At 37.1% G+C, this 22454-nt stretch overlaps 1 protein-coding gene across 1 annotated transcript; it reads left to right on the top strand.

Moving 5' to 3' along the window:
• Positions 1-6214: 6214 nt before the first annotated feature.
• Gpr15 (G protein-coupled receptor 15) lies at positions 6215-7297 on the top strand. Its single transcript, XM_048345978.1, has one exon. It carries the CDS (start codon positions 6215-6217, stop codon positions 7295-7297), a length of 1083 nt encoding a protein of 360 aa, XP_048201935.1.
• The last annotated feature ends 15157 nt before the right edge of the window (positions 7298-22454 follow it).

The raw sequence follows: 22454 nt of genomic DNA on the forward strand, positions 1-22454 counted from the left end.
AAGAGTTTGAGAAATATTGGAGTGAGTTCTGTTTTGAAGGCCTTGTAGAATTCTGCGGTGAATCCATCTGGACCTGGGCTTTTCTTGGATGGGAGATCATTTATTGCTGTTTCTATTTCAATACTGGATATGGGTCTGTTTAGAAGGTTTAAGTCTTCATAGTTGAGTTTGGGGGTATCAATTTTTTCTAGGAAATCATCCATTTCTTCCAAGTTCTCGAATTTGTTGGCATAAAGGTTTGCAAAATAGTCCCTTATTATTTTCTGAATTTCGGTTATTTCTGTGGTGATGCTACCTGTTTCATCTCTTATCTTGTTTATTTGAGTGTGCTGCCTTCGTTCTTTGGTCAGGTTTGCCAGGGGTCTGTCTATCTTGTTGAGTTTTTCAAAGAACCAACTCTTTGTTTTGTTGATTCTTTCGATGGTTTTTTTCGTCTCTAATTGATTTAATTCTGATTTGATTTTAATTATTTGCTTCCGTCTATTGACTTGGGGTTTGGCTTGCTGTTCTCTCTCCAGAAAATTAAGATGCTTCCTTAAATTACTGAGCTGCTGTTTCTCCAGTTTGTTGATGTATGTACTCAGAGATATAAATTTTCCTCTGAGTACTGCCTTTGCTGTGTCCCAAAGGAGCTGGTACTTTGTGCCCTCAACTTGGTTGAAGTCCATAAACCTTTGAATTTCTATTTTAATTTCTTCAATGATCCACTGATGGTTCAGCAGTGTGTTCTTTAGTCTCCATGAATTGTGGGATTTTCTGTGGTGGCTGAATGAGTTGAGCTCTAATTTTATTCCATTGTGGTCTGAAAGAATGCAGGGAATGATTTTGATACTTCTGAATTTGTACAGATTTTCTTTGTGTCCTAAGATGTGATCTATTTTGGAGAATGTTCCGTGTGCTGCCGAAAAGAATGTGTATTCTGTCCTTGCTGGGTGGAATATTCTGTAGATGTCGATTAAGTCTAGTTGGTCTATGCAATTGTTTAGTTCTGTGGTTTCTTTGTTCAGTTTTTGGCGTGTTGATCTGTCCAGAGGTGATAGTGGAGTGTTAAAGTCCCCCACTATCATTGTGTTTGGGTCTATGAATGTTTTTAGAGCCAGTAGTGTTTGTTTGATGAAGTTGGGTGCTCCTGCATTTGGCGTGTAGATATTTAGGATGGTTATTTCTTCCTGTTGGAGAGATCCTTTTACTAGTATGTAGTAACCTTCTTTGTCTCTTCTTACCTTTTTTAATTTGAAGTCAATTTTGTCTGATACTAGGATTGCAACTCCAGCCTGCTTATGGGGGCCATTTGCTTGATAGATTTGTTTCCAGCCTTTCACTTTTAGAAGATGTTTACTTTTGCTGGATAGATGTGTCTCTTGGAGGCAGCAGAAAGATGGATCTTGATTTTTGATCCAACTTATGAGCCTATGTCGTTTGATTGGAGAATTAAGTCCATTAATGTTGACAGTTAGGATTGAGAGGTGATCGTTTGTTCCTTTCATTATCACTGTCTTGTTTAAAGCTGTGTCTTCCCATTTCTTGATCTAGTGTTTACTAATTAGGGTTCATTTCTCTGTCTGTGTTGGGATCCTGATTATTTTCCCTGTATAGTACATCTTTAAGGATTTTGTGTAAAGCTGGTTTGGTGGAGATATATTGTTTCAGTTTTTCCTTATTGTGGAAGACTTTTATTTGACCTTCGGCTATGAAGGAGAGTTTGGCGGGGTACAGAATTCTTGGTTGGTAGTTATTTTTATTTAGAGTTTGGTATACTTCATTCCAGGCTCTCCTTGCTTTCATGGTCTCTGCTGAGAAGTCTGGGGTAATTCTGATTGCTTTTCCTTTATATGTGATTGTTTTCTTTGCCCTAACAGCTTTGAGTATTTTTTCCTTGCACTCTGCTGAAGCTGTTTTGATCACAATGTGTCGGTGGGAAGTCCTATTCTGGTCTGGTCGATTTGGGGTTCTAAATGCTTCTTGTATCTGTATAGGCCTTTCCTTCTGGATATTTGGGAAGTTCTCAGCTAATATTCTGTTAAATAGGTTGCCTATCCCATTAACCTCTTTCTCCAAGTTTTCCTCAATACCTATTATCCTTAAATTGGGCTTCCTGATTGTGTCTTGAATCTCCTGTAGCGATCTGTTTTGTTGCTTGGACTGGATTTGTATTGATTTTTGATCTTTCTCCATAGAATCTAAGGAATCTTCAGCTCCTGAGATTCGATCCTCTGCTTCAGTTAGTCGTGACTGTAGGCTAACTACTTGATTTCGAATCTCTTTTCCTTCTGACTGGTCTTTCCTGATGTTTTCCATGTCATTTCTTAGGTCCTGTATGGACTTCTTTACTTCATTAACTTCATTACTTTGGTTTTGAGTGTTGTCTCTCAAATCTTTAAGTTGGGTAGCTATCTTTTCATTTGACTCTTGAAGCTCACTTATCTTTCTATTTGTGGATGTCATGAAATTCTCCATTAATTTTTGCTTTGCCTCCTCACGCTCTAACATAATTGACTGAAGAGATTCAAACTTTTCATTTATCATGTTTATCAGTAAACTTTGTAGAGCATTTTGGGGGTTTTCTTCTATGTTTTTGATTGACTGCTCTGCTTCCTGCTTGTTTTGGGTGGGGGATAAGGCTTCATTATTTGCCATCTTTCTTGTGTTTCTTCTGCCCATTTGAATTGGGAATGCCAGTCTACCAGCACCTGTGAGCACTGTTTAAGACCCAAAGCAGCCCTTACCAAGCACTGTTGTGTAAATCTTACAATTTCACAATTATAAACAGATAACTTGTATACCTGTCTATAAAGTTAGATTTGGTGTTCCTAAAGAATACAATTTCAATATAACATCTGATCCTGGGCCCTGTATTCAGTAGTTACTTATTTACTGTTACAACCTTATACGCAATTCTTATTTTTATATTAAGTTCTATTAGGACTGGCTTTCTCTATGAACCCCTTTGATTCACTCGTATTAAGCTGGGATATCCTCTATCCAATAACCAGGAGTCAATGGAACCTGGAGGTCCAGGCAGTAAGTCCGGAGGGTAAGTTGGAGGTAGTAAAGAGAATAGAGTAAAGTGTATTGGGGGGGGGGGTGGTGATTTTGGTTTAGTTTCAGTGACGTGGAAATGTGGAGAAGAGTAGAATCAGTAGAGAGAACATTCATAAAATGACAGACACTGGAGAGTTAGCAGAAAAGGGTGTAGGTGTTATTTATAGGAAAGTAATTTTTATAGGAAGAGGACGCAACGAGAGAAATGAAGTAAAAAAACTGGAAGACAGATACACAAAACAGAGAAAAATTATTTAACACGGAAGTATAAGTAAATAAAAAGGAAAATAACAGAAAAGGAACAAACCTAGCAAATAAACAAACACAAAAAAAACTTGATAAAACAAACCAGTAAAAATGGAAAACAAACAAAAAAAAAACAAAAAAAAAACAGCCAATGATGTTTCAGGTGTGAAAAAATTAAAAAGAAAATTTAAAAGAAAAGTTAAAAAAAAAAAATGTTTGAAAAGAAAAAGAAACCAGTCTCTCGTTTCCCTGCAATGGACTGCAGTCTATTTTCCTGATTGGCTGGTTTGACTTGATTTCAGTTGGCAAGGGGTGGTTCTGTTCTGACTTTCTCCCCTGTTGGTGCAATCGTGGGTCTCTGAGGTTCGCACAGCTTGCAGGCAGGCCTTGGGCGTCCTCTGTCGATGGGGACGTGGGCAGTCACAGGAACTGTGGCTCCTCTGTCTGCTGTGGGGCCGCTGCCTTTGATGCCTGGACTTGACTAGACTGTGAACTCAGCAGAGCGTGGCGCCTCTAGCCTGTTTTGCTCCACTAAGAGTTGCTTGCCTGAGGGAGGCGGCCTCCTTGGCATAGGTAGCTATGGAATGCAGCTCCGTTTTGGGCTGGGAATTAGTTTACTCTGTGACAGGACCGTTTAGCTGTCCCCGGAACTGTTTGTTCCTCCGTCTGTTGTTTCCGCGCCCCTGGTAGCTGCTCGCAGCTTTTGCTTTAAGTTTAGAAGTTCCGGCGGGCAGGGCGGGGCTTCTCTGGCTAGGCCCCGGACTCGCCTCCCACCAGGGCAGGGGGTGTTCTTCTGGGCGGAGCTGGTTCTCACTGATTCCGCCCCTCCTGCCCTTTTCAAAGATGGCTTTTTTGACTTCGCTTTCCCCAGGCCCGCTTCAGTTCCAGTCTGGTCTGACCCTATGCCAGTGGCAAAGATGGCGCTTTGCTCTGGCGGTGGGGACAGGGATCCCTTCCAGAAGCTGGACTGTGGGCACAAGCGAGAGTAATTTTTTTTTTTTTTTTTTTGCGGGGTACTCACGCTGTCTCTGCGATGTCAGGTCCTCCGTGCTCGGCTGCCGTCTGGAGTATTTCTCGCTTTAGCTGCGCGGAGTGCTGGGGGCTGTGCCCGACACTGTGCCGGAGCCGGCTCTGGCGCGGCGGCGGGATGCCGCCCAGAGCTCAAAACTGTGTTTTCAGACCAGCAAAGTCGATTTTTCCTTCCTCTGCCACATCAAGAGGAGCCAGATTCTTTAAGGTGAGCACGGATATCCACCTTCGAATTCCAGGACCTTTCCTGAGCCCTCACTGGTTCTGCTGCATTTGTTCCAATCTCAAATATTTTATTATACCAAAAACATTCCTTTTATAGTGAGTAACGTGGAAGTTCCATTATGATGTCATTTGGTATAGGTATTTTCTTCTGTTGCAAGGTTGGGGATTCCAAAAAGTGGAATTCTCTGATGTGTGAAGTGTTGAAGTACCTAACAAAATGCAATGGCTCAAAGCTTATGTAAAAAATCACATCTACAATGGTGTCCTATAACAATGAGGAGAGCAAAGGGGATGTCAAGTGGTGAAAGGTAGTTACTTGAGGACTACTAGAAGAAAATCTTCTAATTCACAATGTTACCTCTATAACAAAACAGGGTTTCATTGGTTGGATTACAATAGCAGGTAAAATGTAAAAGTAACAGAGTTTACAATTTTTGTTTGCTTGCTTCTTAGTTTTTGTGGTGCTGAGATCGACCCAGGTCATCATGATAGGCAAGTATTCTACTACTAAGCCACATTGCTAGTCCATTGTATTTTGAGATTAAGGTATCTGTGTAACCCAAGCAGGCATTGAACTCTTGATCATTTTAACTCCATCTCTACCATGTCTATGAGTTTGTGATGTTTAAATATGTTTGTAAGTTATATGAATCAGAATGCCTGTAGATAGACCAAACTAATTACAACTTTGCTAATTATACTGGATCACAAAAATATGAGGTTTCTGACTCAAATATAGTAAACTAATATCTCAAAAACATCAGCTGTGGGCAAGGTGTTGTGACAACTGTCATGGAAAATTTGAAATAATGAGAGATCCAGAGTCATCACGTGGTAGTAGAATGCTTGCTTAGTTTATGCAGAGATCTAGGTTTGATCCTAAGCACCACAAAAATAAGTAATTAAATAAATCTCCAGCCACTTGGAGTCTTAAAATATTGAATAAAGGTTATTATGTATTAAATAAAAGGAAAACTCAGATAATTTGAGTCATAGCCTTAACAGCAATCTTAATATATGCCATAGACATAGACTGAGATGGTTTAGGAAACTCTGAATTCACTCCATACAAATAAAAAACTTCATACACTCTTCATACAAATGAATCTAATGTTGATAGATAGATATACACATATATGCTATATGTATATTCAATAGATAGATATACACGTATACTCTATATGTATATGCATATATATATATAGAGAGAGAGAGAGATACATCACCAAGGATGTCAATAGAGTATGTCTACAGTTATCATCTTAAAATCCCAAAAGGTAAAAGTAAAGGCTAGATCAAGAAAATTCAGAGTCATAAAGCAAAATTGTGTAAAGGAAATGAGAACTTGTTTTAAAGTTGATTCCATTCTTAATGTTAGCTTAGCTTTAAAAAATCAAATATCTTAAATAAAGAAGTTAAAAAAAAACAACCTCAGTTTCATGGGTAAGTGTAAATAAAGCAAACCACAACCAACACCAATCAGGGGCGGTATGCCTTGTGGGCTCTTTCTGAAGATTGGTAGAAACAGCATTTTAATCTGTTTTCATACTTGTCCAAGAGCTTCAAAGGGAGAAGAAAAAAAATCAAGTACTATATAAAAGAGACTTTCTTGTGATTTTTTCAAATTCAACCCAAAATCTCATTTACTACGTTTGACATCTGATCTTCAGGGATGGACCCAGAAGCGACCTCAATTTATTTGGATTACTATTATGCTACAAGCTCAAACCCTGAGATCCAGGAGACCAGTTCCTATGTGCCTTACACATCTGTCTTCCTTCCCATATTTTACACAGCTGTGTTCCTGACGGGAGTGTCGGGGAACTTCATCCTCATTGGGGCACTGTATTTCAAACGTGGCAGCAGAAGACTGATCGATATCTTTATCATCAATTTGGCTGCCTCTGACTTCATTTTCCTGGTCACCTTGCCTCTCTGGGTGGATAAGGAAGCATCTCTCGGACTGTGGAGAACAGGTTCTTTCCTGTGCAAGGGCAGCTCCTACATGATCTCAGTCAACATGCACTGCAGTATCTTCTTGCTCACTTGCATGAGCGTGGACCGCTACCTGGCCATTGTGTGCCCAGCCCTTTCTAGGAAACTCAGAAGGAGGGACTGTGCCTATGCAGTTTGTGTAAGTGTCTGGATGATCTCTTGCCTCCTGGGATTGCCTACTCTTCTTTCCAGGGAGCTCACCCTCATTAAGGATAAGCCATACTGTGCTGAGAAGAGGGCTACTTCCGTAAAACTGACATGGGCTCTGGTAGTATTGATTCTCACCTTTTTTGTGCCCTTGGTGAGCATCCTGACCTGCTACTGCTGTATCACAAGAAAGCTGTGTGCTCATTACCAGCAATCAGGAAAGCATAATAGAAAGCTGAGGAAATCCATAAAGATCATCTTTTTTGTAGTGGCAGCCTTTGTCTTCTCCTGGTTGCCCTTTAATATATTCAAACTCCTGGCCATCGTTTCTGGGTTGCAACAAGAGTTCCCATTTTCCTCAACTATTCTTCACCTGGGCATGGAGGTGAGTGGGCCCCTAGCATTTGCCAACAGTTGTGTCAATCCTCTCATTTACTACATCTTTGACACATACATCCGCCGGGCCATTGTGGGCTTCTTGTGTCCTTGCCTGAAGAACTCTGCCTTTGGGAGCAGCACGGACACGCTAGATAGTCACCTCACTAAGGCCCTTAACAACTTCATTCATCCAGAGGATTTTGTCAGACGAAGGAAGAGGTCCGTATCACTCTAATAGGAGCTGGGACATTTCAAGCTTAGTTGATGCTATTAGGGAGATTTTGTCAAACACACACACACACACACACACACACACACACACACACACACACACGAAGACAGAAAAGTATAAAGGATGAACTTCACGTTGCTTCATAAGTCTAAGGAAGAGTTAGTGTTGAAAAGTAGTATTGGAAAGTCCCTGTGGTGTGGATATAATTAAGCCATGTGTTCTGTTTTCAGTTTAGAGGTTTTAGTTGGTCCTGGCCAGACAAGTCAGTCAGGCAAAATACAACACCTTCCTTTCTTGAATTCTTCCAGGAAGGCTTCTGCTTGAGCCATTGCTTTCTTCGTGACTGCCAATACACTGCAGGATTTTAAAGAACCATGGTACCCTCATCCACTCCATGCTTCAAACTCGCCTCCATATTGGATTATATTTCAAAGATTTTGCCTACTATCATCTGACGAAAAAAAAATTGTGCTGGCTTTGCAGGTAACAAAAACTGTACATATACCTGCACTGGATAGTTGTTTCTGAGTTGTTAAGATAGATTCTGGCCTCAATCACGAAACCTTTGTGTTGTGATTTGTCATCACCTTCTGGCATTCTTTTTCATCGCGTGTCTATTCACAACAGCTTTGAACTGGCAAAATAGCTCATGAGGATAAAATTGTTTTGTATTGTGTTTCTGATCTGGGACTGATTTTATCACCGGGTGTAGAGTATGTTAATGGGTAAAGATAGGACTTGATTTGACCTTTGCCTTGTAAGATATATTGGTAGAAATGCCTTTCATTATAATGCTATAATAACTGCTTTATAATAGGGTTTAACTATGTTCTTGGCTTTTATTGCCTTTATAAATTAGGGTTTGACTTTGCTTTAATTGCATGTTTGTAATTACCCTGTTATTGAGTTATCAAATAAAAATGAAACTGCTAATATAATTTGAGCTTGAGAAATGTTTAAGTCTTCTCTCATGCAGGTTATCATTTTGTACTTTAATGAAAATATTTGTGCACAATAACACTTCCTTTGCCTGGTATATATAATTTTCACATGAGATCTAGGGAGACAAAGTGCTTTACATCCAGCCAAAATAAAAAAATCCTTAACAAAAATGGTATGATTACATAATGTACATTCTGCCAAACCGGATGAACTTCCCTGCATTTTTTACTAAGAAAACCTTTGTTGAATCAGTGTATACCTATATTCATCATAGATATTAAAAAATGAAAAACACATATTGTGAAAGATTTTCTAATAGTAAATATGCTGTTGTAAATACATATTTTGATTCAAGAAAAAGTTGTTTATGCTTACCCAATGGATTAGTTTTATTTATAAATGTTAGTCTTGAAAATAGAAAAATAGATTATTTTTAGAGTCTAAGAAATTTCATTTTATCCCAGACAGCTTTCTTTCACTTAAAGAAAAATATCAAATATGAGGTACCTTCTTATAACCTAGCTGAAAGTTGAAAATAGAGCTTATGGCTTTATAAATTGCTTGGTATGTTGATCTCTCTTGACCCTTCATTAAATAGAATAAAATTTACTTACATAAATATTTGTATATTAAAAGTTTTGTTAAATAATATTAATATACTAACAGCTATTTAGTAAGCAAACACACAAGGTAGAAGATACACACTTCTTTAAAGAAAATCAGCAGAAACACTATTACTAATCAAGTAATCAGGAAAGTTATTGTCTTTGAGATATACTCCCATATTTTTAATACCTATCCTGGGCCTTGAACTCAGGGCCCGAGTGCTGTCCCTTAGTTTTATTGCTCAAGCCTAGCACTCTACCACTTGAGCTACAGCTCCACTTTTGGCTTTTTTTTTTGTAACTGGAGATTGAGTCTCATAGACTTTACTGTTTAGAATGGCTTTGAACCATAACGCTCAGATCTCAGCCTCCTGAGTAGCTTGGACTATAGGCATAATGACTATAGGCATAATGAGCATATATATATATATATATATATATATATATCTTAGAACATTCTCAAGTATATTGTATTACTAAAATAAAAAACAAAAGTTTTTTTAATATTGGGCAAAAGCTTACTGTACAAGGTAATTGGATTTCTATGATTGTTGGGCACTGCTTAAAACTTCTCAATAGAATAGCAAATTATATGTAATAATCCTCATTTGAAAAAAATTGGGAACGAGTCTTACTGCAATTTTATCCATTTAGTATTGTCTTCAGTATGTATTTAAAGTAAAATGTCAAAAATATATTAGAAAACTTTTTAATATTTTACTAAGTAATTATATGCCTTAAGAAAAATCTTCATATACTTTATATTCATAATGTGCCACTCCCTAAAGAAAAAATAGATATAGTTTTATAGACAATGTAATCTCATATGCAAAAAATTCAAACCTTGCATACATTGATATGTGGATATGCATGTATAGATTTCTCTACTGTACAATGCAATGTACATAATAGTAGTATTAACCATTTATTTTCAATTGTGTATCATTTTGCATTTTAAACTATATTTTCCTATCTTTAATATTATCAATTTCCACTTACATATATATGTAGATAAACATATGTAGAAACAGTCATAAATTTAAAACTTCAAGATTTCTATCTTAATTATACTATTCTAAGAGCTAGTTTGTGGTAATGTAATGTCAGCACAAATCAAACCAGCTCTGTATTTTCCAATAATTTTCAGAAAGTTAATCTACCATTCTAACATAATCATGCTTTGCAGGGTGCATCCAAGATTAGAAAAACAAAATAAAACTCAGAAATTCAGAATAAATTTATAAGATCACTATAATTTAACATTACGTATTTTCATTTGCTTAAGCAGTCAAGCTATTTCAGGTCTTTAATGACAAAAGGTCCAAAGCATTTTTCAAGAAAATTTTCTTGAATTTACTTAACCAAAGCTCCCCAATATACCATGGATAAAGTGTAATTATATAAGTAATTACTTATAAGTAATTTCCAAATAAATGTAGTCAAAGCATATAGACTCACAAACAACATTTGGGCCAAATTGAAAGAATAAAACTAACCTGATCTTTCTTAAGAGTTCTGTAAATTGTCCACTCCAACAAGTGAAACCACTTCTCTGATGACGTTAAGTTATGGTCAGGGCCCAAAGGCAAGCTCTGTGCATGACTGAGAGCAATCTATTACTTTAGATCACAAGTTCACATTCAATACATGTAGAAAGCACAGAATGAAATTAAGGTGAATGGAAGAAATCTTCCTGTATGATTCATCTCAACTCAAAGCTCTCATTTTATTTCCCTATCCACCTCAGAAGTGAGAAATGACTAGTCTGCTACACCTGCCCCAGAAAAGCACTCAATTTTCCTACATCAACAAAGCTCAAGAGATACTAAGGGAGTTACAAACATACTTCTTGTGTAGCTGGAATAGCCTAGTATAACCTGCTAGCAAGATGATAGCTCCAGCCTCAAAAATACAGAAGGCAAGAGGGTAATTCTAGCTACCAAAGTATCTGCAAAGAGTTTATGACTACTGCAAGATCCCTTTGATTCCCACAAAGGTTGATGTGGATTGATTTTCCCCTGCAAATACCTGTCCTTAGAATGAATGTTCTTCATCATTGCTTATTATCTTAGTCATTTGCTTAATACAGTTCTATTTCCTAAATGTACTTAATAAATAAGAATTGTATCCTAAGACAAAGAGTTACTGCACTAAAAAATCTACTTTGAATATTTAATGCACTAGAAGGGGGATATAATGCAGTCAAGAATTCAATGTATATCTTACTGAATTAAAAATAGCAATGGAAATGGGTAGGTTGAGGGATAGATTAAAATGTTGAAAGGGTGACATTAATCAAACTGCATTGATTCATAAGGTGCTTTGTTAATGGCAACTCTTTTGCACAAATACTTAAAGATAGAGTAATAACAGTAATAATAATAATAAAATAATCAATGTGCTAATCTACTAATATAGGTCTTAAGACATTAAATGACAGGCTTCCACAAAGTGTTCATGGATTAATCTACTAGTAGGGTGCTGAAGTTCTGCAGACACTATTAAACTAAAAAGAATCTTGAGATATATATATATATGTATATATATATATATACATATATATATATATATCTTAGTGCCAAATTTCTAAGACCAAAAATCCTCTAAAATTACAGCAAAGCATTGTAAGTTGGAGGCTGTGCGTAAATTGATTTATGGTTAAGGTAGAACCCACTTAATGGATTTATGATATAATGTTCATATTATTTTTCAAGATTCTTTCAGTACCTACCAAAGGATCATACAAGTCTGACAGTGATTAACTTATTTGCTAATTGAGAAGATTTTAATAATTATCTAGTTTCCTAGCTAACATGTTAGTGAGAATTAGGTCTCATTAATACACATTTGTCAAAATTGGTAGGAAATTTAAGATATTTACTTGTCAGTTCTTGTCAGTTCCGATATTTCTATCCCACTGTTGGTTTAACTAAAATGTTCTTTCTAGAATAGTTGTGATCTATATTCTATAAATGCATTCTTACTTTTTCTTAGTTACACACAAAGTAGAAGATATAGGGTATTCTTGTGATTTTTTTTTTTTTTTTTTTTTTTTTGGCCAGTCCTGGGCCTTGGACTCAGGGCCTGAGCACTGTCCCTGGCTTCTTCCCGCTCAAGGCTAGCACTCTGCCACTTGAGCCACAGCGCCGCTTCTGGCCGTTTTCTGTATATGTGGTGCTGGGGAATCGAACCTAGGGCCTCGTGTATATGAGGCAGGCACTCTTGCCACTAGGCTATATCCCCAGCCCTCTTGTGATGTTTTATATCAAACTTTTATGCATAATATAAAGACTTTATTTTAGCTTTAAAATTTTTATGGTTTAACCCCTTGTACAACTATTTGGTGATAACTAAAAAACTGCCCCTCCCCAAGCAATATTAAACAACAACAACAAAAAACAACTCTACACAAATTCTTCAGCAAGCATCTTTTCTCCTATATAAACCTTTATAAATCTCTGTATTTGCTCATTTCAAGATGTATAATTCACTCCATACAAATTTAGTCAAGTAAAACTTTCAAGCTACTGTTGAGTACATTAGAAAATAAAGTTGAACTGTGATGTTAATCCTGTTGGTTTGGTTTGACTACTTGTTTAAGTGACTCATTTGTCATCACAAGGAATCACTCACTGGCTTGAATTTATGCTTTGTGTGCCATAAACCTGTGGAGTTTCCCTGACAACAATAAAATATCATACCATTAAATTCAAAGTGTGTATTGTACACTATGAGTTATGTAGTTATACATTTATTAAATCTCATAATAATGAGTTCTAAAGTAGGCATATTGCAATTAGTCACTCCATGCACAAAACTACTGTCTGTTTCTTATATATACTCACATGCACAGATTGTATACAATAGCAGCTACTGACATTTGCTACTAATATTCAAGCTAAAGTCTTTGAGTTGAAGATAGCTATTTTATATCTACCAAACAAAATAAGGAATACAAGAAAGGAGACTATAAAACAAAGAAAATATTGTAAATAGAAAGCATTAAAATGGTATTTATAAATGGTTTATAATTTCCAACTAAGAAGCTATGTAGATAGCCTGCGACATTCTTTCAGGCACTTAAGTTGACTCAAACCCTTAAAGAGTTAGAAGTAGAACTTGTTCCTCTTGAGGTTTACAATCCAAACAATTACTTGTTCTTTTAACCAAATTATGAAATAGATTGATACTCAAGAAAAATCTGAAAAAAAAAGGAAATTATGAGTCAACTTTCACTAGCATTTTCCAATGTTTAAGGAAAAATTCATACTTAGTCTATATATGAGCCCTGTCATGTAAGTACCATTTCTTTTCTCTTCCTCCTCCTCCTCCCCCTCCTTCTCCTCCTCCTCCTCCTTCTCTTCCTCTTCTTCTTCCTCCTCCTTTCCCTTCCTCTTCCTCCTCTTCTCCTTCTTTTTACATTTCTTAAGACAAGAAATAACACATTCTAGGCTGACCTTAGACTCACAATTATCTTGATCCTGCCTTCTGAGTACTAATTGTCATTTCAATATGGCCATTCCCTAAAAGTTGTTATGATTCCTTAAAGAGGTGTTCACATCCTCATATGAAAATACTATCATTGTCCTTAAAGAATTTTAAGTTCAACAGATTATTTTAAACACATGAACATATTTTGAACAGCATGAAGTTTAAATTTATTTTTAAATGACAAACTAAAAATGGCATGCAAAGCAAAGCAGACAAGTCTAAGAAACTTGCCCAGTTACAGTGATTTGAGGAGATGCCCTCTCACTTGCCCTCAATTGAGAGCAAAATCTAAACTGACAACTCAGGAAGAGAATTAGTAAATGAGAAACGAAACTTACACTGTGGTTTCATTCTTAAAGCTAAAATACAAATTCACAAGACCTGAAGGTAGTTGGAAATAGCTGCTTTATTTCTAATTAAAATGGTACTTTTGAAATACAATCCTGACTTGTGCATTAATAAAAATAATTTAAACTTGGAAAACTAAGGAATTAAAAAACAAAAACAAAGAGTTAATGTAGAACTGCATAATGCATGCAGTTCTTAGAATTTCAAATAAAAACTTATTCCTATTACTAAAACATTAAGATACTTATGAAAATATATGATAATGTATACAAATTTAAAATGCCAAAATGCAATTTTACCTATATGTTGTCAGATTTAAACATTAAAAATTAGGTTTGCCAAGGGTTGGAGCTATAGGACATAAGAATATATTATTGTCTTTTGATTACACTTGCTATAATAAATTTAGAAATTTATATCAAAAGCAATTTCATTTCTAGGAATTGACCCTGGAAAATAATTATGGATATTTGTACATACATTTTTATTATAGCAACATTCATAAACATTAAAAACTGAAAACAATCCAGGTGCCTGTGCTCACACATATAATACTAGCTACTAAGGAGGCTGAGATCTGAGGATAGCGGTTCAAAGCCAGCATGGGCAGGAAAGTCTGTAAGATTCTTACCTCTAATTAACCACCAGAAAATCAGAAGTGGTGCCGTGGTTCAAGTGGTAGAGTGCTAGCCTGTAGCTAAAGAGCTCTGGGGCAGCACTAAGGCCCAGAGTACAAGCCCTACTACCAACTACAGCAACAACAACAAAAAGCAAAAACAAACTACAACTTAAATGTACAAAATTGACCTTAAGTAAGTTAAGGTTCATGTACAGTCCTACAATGACATATTATAAAACTATTGTACCATATACTGAAATAAAAAATCCTCATAATAATTTAAATAAAATTAAGTGAGAAAAGGCTACAACAAATATCATAGAATAAAAATGTCTATTACTATTTCATTTATATAAAAATGCAAAAATAACTTGGTTGCTCACTAGTTAGTGACATTGCAAATCATTTCCTTTTTAATTCTATTACTATTTTTGTTTTTTTTAAACTGTACATTATTTTTCTAGTAAGGGAAAAAGAGTGAACAATTAGATTTTAATGAAGTGCAGAACATAAAAATATAGCTAAAGTAATTTTGTCATAGAACATGAAATCTGAATTACAAGTCTTCCCATTTTATCATTTTTCCTTTGTCTTTGAAGGAGTATAACTCAAACCTGTCAGGAGACGCTGTCATCTGTAAAGACATCTCTATAGGCCCTCTGTCGTCTTTACAATTCCTGCTTAAGTGTAACTCCTCATGACTTGACACATAGTGATACCAGTCCAGTGTTCATTGGGTGTGGGCCGGGGTAGACCTTCATTTCCCAAGGTCTTCTCCTAGCACACTGATTCATCTGATTCTAGTTCTGTCTACTAGCTACTGAGGAAGGGGAGGATCTTGGGACCACATACTCATCAATCACTATCTACATCTTGATTTATTCCACACAGAGCACTTATGATTGCACAACTAAACTGAACATGCTTGAAACACAATTGGTTAAAACTAAAATGAATTTGTTTTTACAAATGCTAAATAATGAAGTTTTATTTCTATTCTTTGTACTGATTTTTTTTGCTTTGAAAAGTGGGGTAGTTATGAGCAATAAGAACTGTTCCTATCATACATCTTTTAGAAATAATCCTATCACATTTCTTCAACTTTTCAGATCATCTTAGCTATATTATGATTAAAGACATAAAACCAGGTGCCAGTGGCACATGCCTGACATACTAGCTATGCTAGAGGGTGAAATGTTGAGAATTTGAGTTTGAGGCCAGCTGGAGCAGAAAAATTCACTAGAGAGCAGTTCCAAAACAACCAGTAAAAAGCTGGGCTAGAGGGCTGGTTCAAGTGGGAGAGCACCAGCCTAGCAAATTCTCGGCCCTGAGTTCAACTCCCAGTAATGCTGGAAGGGAGAAGGGAGGGAAGGAAGGAAAAGGAGGGAGGGAGGGAAGGAGAGAAGGAGGGAGGGAATAAACTAAGGAAAGAGAAGGGAAGAGATGCTGGGCTTTGCTCTGCCCCCCCATCCACGTGGGGGGGGGGGGGTTCCTGGGCTTGTCCGCCTCTTCCATGTGGTCCTCTCTCGCTCCCTCATGTTCCCTGGCCAGTAGGGATTAATCGCAGGAGCGGAGACCCCAGGTAGCCTCAGTTCACATGTGTTAGCAGGACGCCCTGTCCCAGTCCCATCTCAAGGAAGACACAGACGCGTGGGTGTCCCAGAGAAAGCCTCTGGGGTGTTCTGGTTTAATAAAGGGAGGGGCCAACAATTTATACCCCCAAAAGCGGGCACAAGAGAGGGGCTACTGGATTTTAACAATTGGCTTGATGGACTGTCCATCAGGTGATGTCACAGCACTTCCTCTATGGGTGGAGACCACAGCCCCCAAGGACCAGGTTTCTGGGGTCCCTGCCATTACACACGTGGCCAGCCGAGAGGCAGGGGCTGCTTTGCTTCTGTTCAGGTTGAAGCCAGAAGGTGGGAGGGGCTTCCTTCCACACTGCCCCAGGGCTGGGGGAAGGGGAGTGGAGCCCTAGTCGCCCTTCCCCCCTTAAGGCCAAGCTGAATCCCCAACAAAGAGAAATGAAAAGAAAGAATTGGATCTCTTGCTGTAACAGATTTCTTGTTTGATTTGCTATTTTAGGACAATTTTATTTGTGTTTATTAATTTTACAAGGCAAGAGGTTTCAATGACATTTCCAAATGTGCATAAAATATATTTTGTTTATGCCTATTCCTCCTATTTCTCTTTCTTTTCCCCCAATATAGATTTCTTATTAAAACAAGTTTTCGGCATATAAATACATTAAACTTATGACAAAATATAGCGATGCTACCCAATTTTCTCCCTACCCTGCCTGCCTGCCCTCAAGTTACATAGTGCAATTTTTATGTAATGTACATTGAATATAATAACAGAATTTGCTCATCCTTCCTTCATTCCTGTGGTTGACCAACTTTTGAGACAAGTGACAGCAGTTTCACTGAGTCAAATAATTGTTTATAATATAAATTCCACAAAATTTTGGTAATACAGGCTATCCTATTATCTTCTTCCTAATGCTTTTTATCAAGAGAATATATTTTATGAATTATATTTAAAAGACATTTGTGGAAAGCAATGTAAATATATTCATTTTATTTTATTCAGTGCTGTGGCACAAAATACATTTCTAAAAAGTAAAATATCTATCCCTTAGACTCTGTCCTAAGATTGCTTATATATTGTTTGATTAGCTCAGATGTGTATATCTATACCTAAATCATAAGTTACATCTAAGGAGAGAAGGAAAGCCTGAAGGATCAATGAGCCTTACTTTAACAATAAGAGCAAATGCTTGCTAAGGCCAAAATTTCTCCTCTTCAAAGGTCAACAGCTGTTTTTGCCTTTGGTTGTTGATGACAAAGGGCAGAAAAATCTAAAAACAGAACTCTAAAAATATTAGCAATGTTCCATTAAACAGATAAAAATTCCCAGATATCAACTATTTTACACATGTCATTAGGAAGAAAATGCTAAAAATATAATAGTCATTCCTCTTGCTTATTATTTTGGTACCCAAAATATTGCCCTTGGGGGTAGTCAATTTGGATTTAAGCTGGGTAGGTAGGAGAAGACAAAGAAAAATGTGGGAGGAAAGAAAAAAGCCTCATCATTGTTGCTGATTCTCCATTTATTTTAGGTGGAAATTGTTATTTTGTGGGTTTTATATTTAGATGCCTTGCAACCCAAAACTTCTTTGCCATGCTTCTCAGTGAGTATTAGTGCAAGGAAGTAAGACTCCAGAGGAAAATGCATGCCTGTGAGAACATTTGATCCAATGCAGAAGGGGATAGATGTGCTTGGGACCCCTTTCCATCCCTCTATGGTGGTTGAGTTTCTCAAGCACAGCAACTGTGGTTGGTTCAATTCAGCCACTAATCTATCTTCAGGTTAATGAATGGCCTCCACCTAACTCTAATTGTCCTGTAGATATTTCTGTATTTGTGACTATCTGCTTTCTGTTAGTGTAAAAATATTATTGGTGGTTTCTACGATGGTAAATGGATATTTTTCCCTCCTTCTACATGAAAAACACTGAAAATGAGACCCAAGAAATGCTTTCTGCTCTTAGAAACAGCATATTTAAAAATTTCAGTGTCAAGATCCAATTAAATTCAGAGAAATTCAGCTCTATTTTTATGTGCCAAATTTCAAATGGTAATTTGGCTCTCTGCATTTTAACATTTATAACAACTGTTTATTCTAAGGCAGACGTATCACATGGTACATAATTGATAGAATTAAAGCCTCATTTATACAAAGTGTTACAGCTTACAAAATAAACATTGTTCTCGGAGGAATTGTTAAAAAAAATCAAGCTCATCCCACTCATTTTTCAAATGAGGAAACTAAGAAACATAAGTCTACTCAGAGGCAAAATATTGTGTTTTGCTTCTGAAGACTAGAAGTAAGGACCATTGGGCCAGTATATATGGGTATGATGATAAAGGTGGTTAGAATGCTGATATTTGATTTTGACTTGGGATGGATGCCCCATCCTCATTGCTTTCATTAGGTGCTCTTAAACCCTTCAAAACCTTACAAAGAGAAGAACTTTGAGTTCCAGGGATATAGACTGAGCCATGTCCTCTGGGACTGGAAAATGACTAAAAGGTACAGATGGCCAATTCTGTGTTATGAACTCTGAATGTAGTCAATGACAGAAGTTTAAATTTCCAGTCATAGCGGGTACTTGGTGGGTCCAATCTTTTATTGAGCAATAGTTAGACTACTGAACTCTCCTCCCATATCAATCCTACCTACAGTTTCCCACATAGCTCACATTTTGGTAAAAATTGAACCCACTATTAGCCCTCTGGCAAAGTTTTAGATTACACGTTTTCCGTATATACGTGCTCTAGATAGGGCCACCACAGAATAAGCTTGTACTGTGACTGCTCAGGCTATTTGGAGTGACAGTGTCTCTGGATGGAGGTGAGGTTGAGTGAAGCTTCCCCTTAAATGAAGCAACTCTTAGAAACCTTGGCGTTGACCTCAGAATAAGAATTTCTAGGCAAGTCACAATGGTAAGAAAACTTGTTGGAGTTTTATTAAGTAAACAAGCAGGCAAGCAGACAGACAAGAAGCTGATGATCACACAGGGACACTCTAACAGAGTATGGGTGCTGGAGACACACACACACACACACACACACACACACACACACACACATACACACACACACAGCTCCAAGGCAGGCAGGGGGTCTGGCGTCAAAGTTATGTAAAGATAGATGCTTTGTCTTTTGCTCCAATCACACCTGGTGTTACTTTCTTTGTTTCCAGGTAAGAAGGCATCTTGCTATAAAAACAGAACCTTATCCCTGAGATAAGGAGGCACCCCCATTATGTGCATTTGGGGGCAGGAGATGGCTTAAGTTTGGGGAAGCATTTTTTTCAGGAAGGCACGCATCCGGTCAGACAAGTGTTAATTCTCATTTTTCTCTAGTCTATCCTGCTTCATACTGAGGAACATCTGGGTTGATTCCATATATTGCCTATGGTAAACAATGCTGCAATAAACATGATTGTGCTGCAAGTTTTAGTGTGCTGTGGTTTGTGTTCTATTAGATAAATGCCCAGTAGTGGAATTGCTGGGTCATAGGGACGCTCTATGTTTAGTCTTTTTGGAACCTCCACACTGCTTTCAAGAGTAGTGGAAGAAGTTTAATTGCCACAGTGTAATAGAGTTCGCTTTTGGGCACATCCACGTCAGCATTTGTTATTGCTAGTTTTCTTGATAATGGCTATTCTTGATATTGGCTATTCTTACTTCTTCTGAGAAGTCTCTCCTTTAGTCTTTAGGCTATTTATCAATTTGGTTATGGTTTCTTTGAGGATTTATTTTTGGAGGGTTTAGTTCTTTTAGCTCTAAGTATAATTTTAGATATGAGGCCTTTGTCTGATGCCTAGCTGGTAAAAATTTTCTCTTAATCTATAGACTTTCTGTTTATCTTGTTAGCTATGTCCTTTGTCATGCAGAAACTCTTCAAAGGACATAGCTAACAAGATATTAAAAGACCCAAAGTCAACATAAGTTGCACGGTTTCCCTCATTTGTGATAGCTAGAGCTAGAATGTGTCTATAAATCTATACCATTTTCTACCATCCAGTAATGGTAAAAGACACACACACACACACACACACACACACACACACACTATAAATTACATATGTCTCTAGGCATTTACACACAGCAAGACAAAAGGAGGATATACTTAGGAAATGAACACAGAGGCACAATAGCTATGTGTTTCTGATCACATAAAATAAAATATTGAAATAAGAAATTGAAACAAGAGGTTGTTTTGATTACGGTTCTTGTTTTCTTTCCCTCTTATCTTGTTTGTTCATCTATCTGTCTTTAGGAGGGTGAGGGGGACACAGAAGTGGTGGGACAAAGAGTGAACAAATGCAGCAGTGATATGCACTAGACACTATGTTGAAAATGAACTATATAACTTGTGGGTGAAGACAGGAGAGAAAAACCGAGAGAGTGAAGGATCGGGTGACATTGTCCAAAAAGAAATGAGCTCTGTATCTAACTTCTTTAACCCCTCTCTGTACATCAACTTTAGCAATAACAATAAAAACATTCATTTATAACAAAATGAGCACAACCAATAAAAAGGTATTTTTTCACTTTTAATTTTTAATCAAGTCTTTTTAATGTTTATTCAATAGGAAAATCTTCCTCTGGTCTTGCCAGGAGAGCCTGGAAAATCCATTGACTTTTCTGCTTACTCTCTGGAAATAACACTGAATTACAAAACACAGAGTCAATTCAGAAAACTAAGAGCAATTTCAGTTCTTTCCTGTCCATCAGCATAACCTACTCACCAGCTGCTCGGGGAAAGGTGGAGTGTGGGTAAGTTTGCTAGATTTAGTAAACAGAAATATGGGACATTTAGATAAATTTGCATTTTAAATGAGTAGCCCATTTTTGTATAAGTATGTCCAAAAGAAATACTAATAACCAAAAAATATTCATTGTTTATCTGAAAGCCAAATTTAACTGAGTGTATTGTATTTTATCTAAAAAACCACTGTGCACTCAGGAAAAAAAAGGGTTATAGTGCTTACTGTGCTGAGTGACTTCATGTTCTTTGGGCATGACAGCTAACAAAGATACCAGTTGTACGGGACCTTTCCAGCATCAGCTCTCAAGACGAGCAATAGTCCTCATTCCCCTAGCATGTCCATCCTCCTTTATCCCCTAGTTTACCAGAAGAAAGGAGGTCACTACTCACAATACATCTTTTGTCCCTGAGGAAACAATGAGCCATCTTTGTCTGCATGTCTCAGTCATCAAAGTGTTTGTGAGCCAGTTTTTTTTTCTTCAATATTTCCTACGAAGAAATTCATTTATCCATGATGTTCTTGTCACATTGGGAACACATTTTAAGCTTTCCCCTGGTAAACAAACCCTTGCTTGATGGGTTTGCTGTAAGAAGAAGTAACTTTCCTGAGTTGAAAATTGGGAGCCCTATAGCTCAGCTACTAGTTACTCCCAAGGAAATGTCACAAAATCCTTCTATGTTCTCGAGAGATTCAAGAATTACAGAATATACTTCCAGAAGTTATGCTTGTTCCATCTGCATAGAACCTATTTGGGAATCTCTCATTTATTCTGTCTTGATGACAGGTTGAAATTTTGATCTTAACATTCTGGTATACAGGTTTCTTTTATGGGAGAATTCTCACAACTTTTAATATAGCACAACTAAAGCAAACACAGAGAAGGAACTGAGCCACTTCCTAGGCTGCCTGTCTCATGCATGACCTTGAGGCTACTCAATGGTAGCCTTGACTATTTTCTTAAAATAGCTTCCTTATTTAAAAAAAAAAAGAAAATAGAAGGAATTTTAGAGAGTTGGATTGTTGTAGAATTCCTAGTGGTACTGCAGATCTCTAAAATACCTCAGAAATTCTTATACAAGTTAATAACATCTTCCCTTTTATAGTGAGCTTCTATTCTTCCAGATCATTCCATTAAAAACTCTCTTACAGACAAGAATTTACATGTTACCTCGCTATGAAGTCACATGTTAAGCTATGTCTAAGGTCTCTGGACAGAAATTAAGTTTGTGAGTTTCATGCAATCTGATACAATAAGCAATAACTGTGGAGCTTTGACGAGGAACCTCTAAGTGACTCCATTTTTTATGTGTGACAAGAGGAAACTGGACCAGTATGATTTCAAACAATCTAACTGAAAATCCTATGACTTTGATTCTAAATTCACAGGGAGGAAGGCATGGATGCTGTGATGATCTTACACTTCAGCCCAGTTTTTAGAACTAAAACCACCCTTGCTGAAAGGATAGTGCCATGAACAAAGCAAAGCAGAGTTTCTATAGTAGATTTCCAAGAAAAATGTCACAGTATTAACTAACTCTACTTGGAGTGAGACCTCCTCCCACCATAGCAAGCCAACTTGTTTCAGGCAGTAAAGGCTCTTAGGATAGCACAATTCTGTGCTTTATATCCCTGAGTCTGAGTCATTTTCTACATCCCATTCTTTGCTAGGGTTACACACAAAATCTATCACAAACTCAGTAATCCATTATTGGAATCTCTCTCTCTCTCTAAATACATGTCTAGAGTGGGAGTCCAACTTGAAGTCATTCCACAGGAAGGGAATCAGAAAGAAAAAAAACCAAAAAACTTC

This window comes from Perognathus longimembris, chromosome 5 (genome assembly GCF_023159225.1).
Source record: "Perognathus longimembris pacificus isolate PPM17 chromosome 5, ASM2315922v1, whole genome shotgun sequence".
NCBI lineage: Eukaryota > Metazoa > Chordata > Mammalia > Rodentia > Heteromyidae > Perognathus > Perognathus longimembris.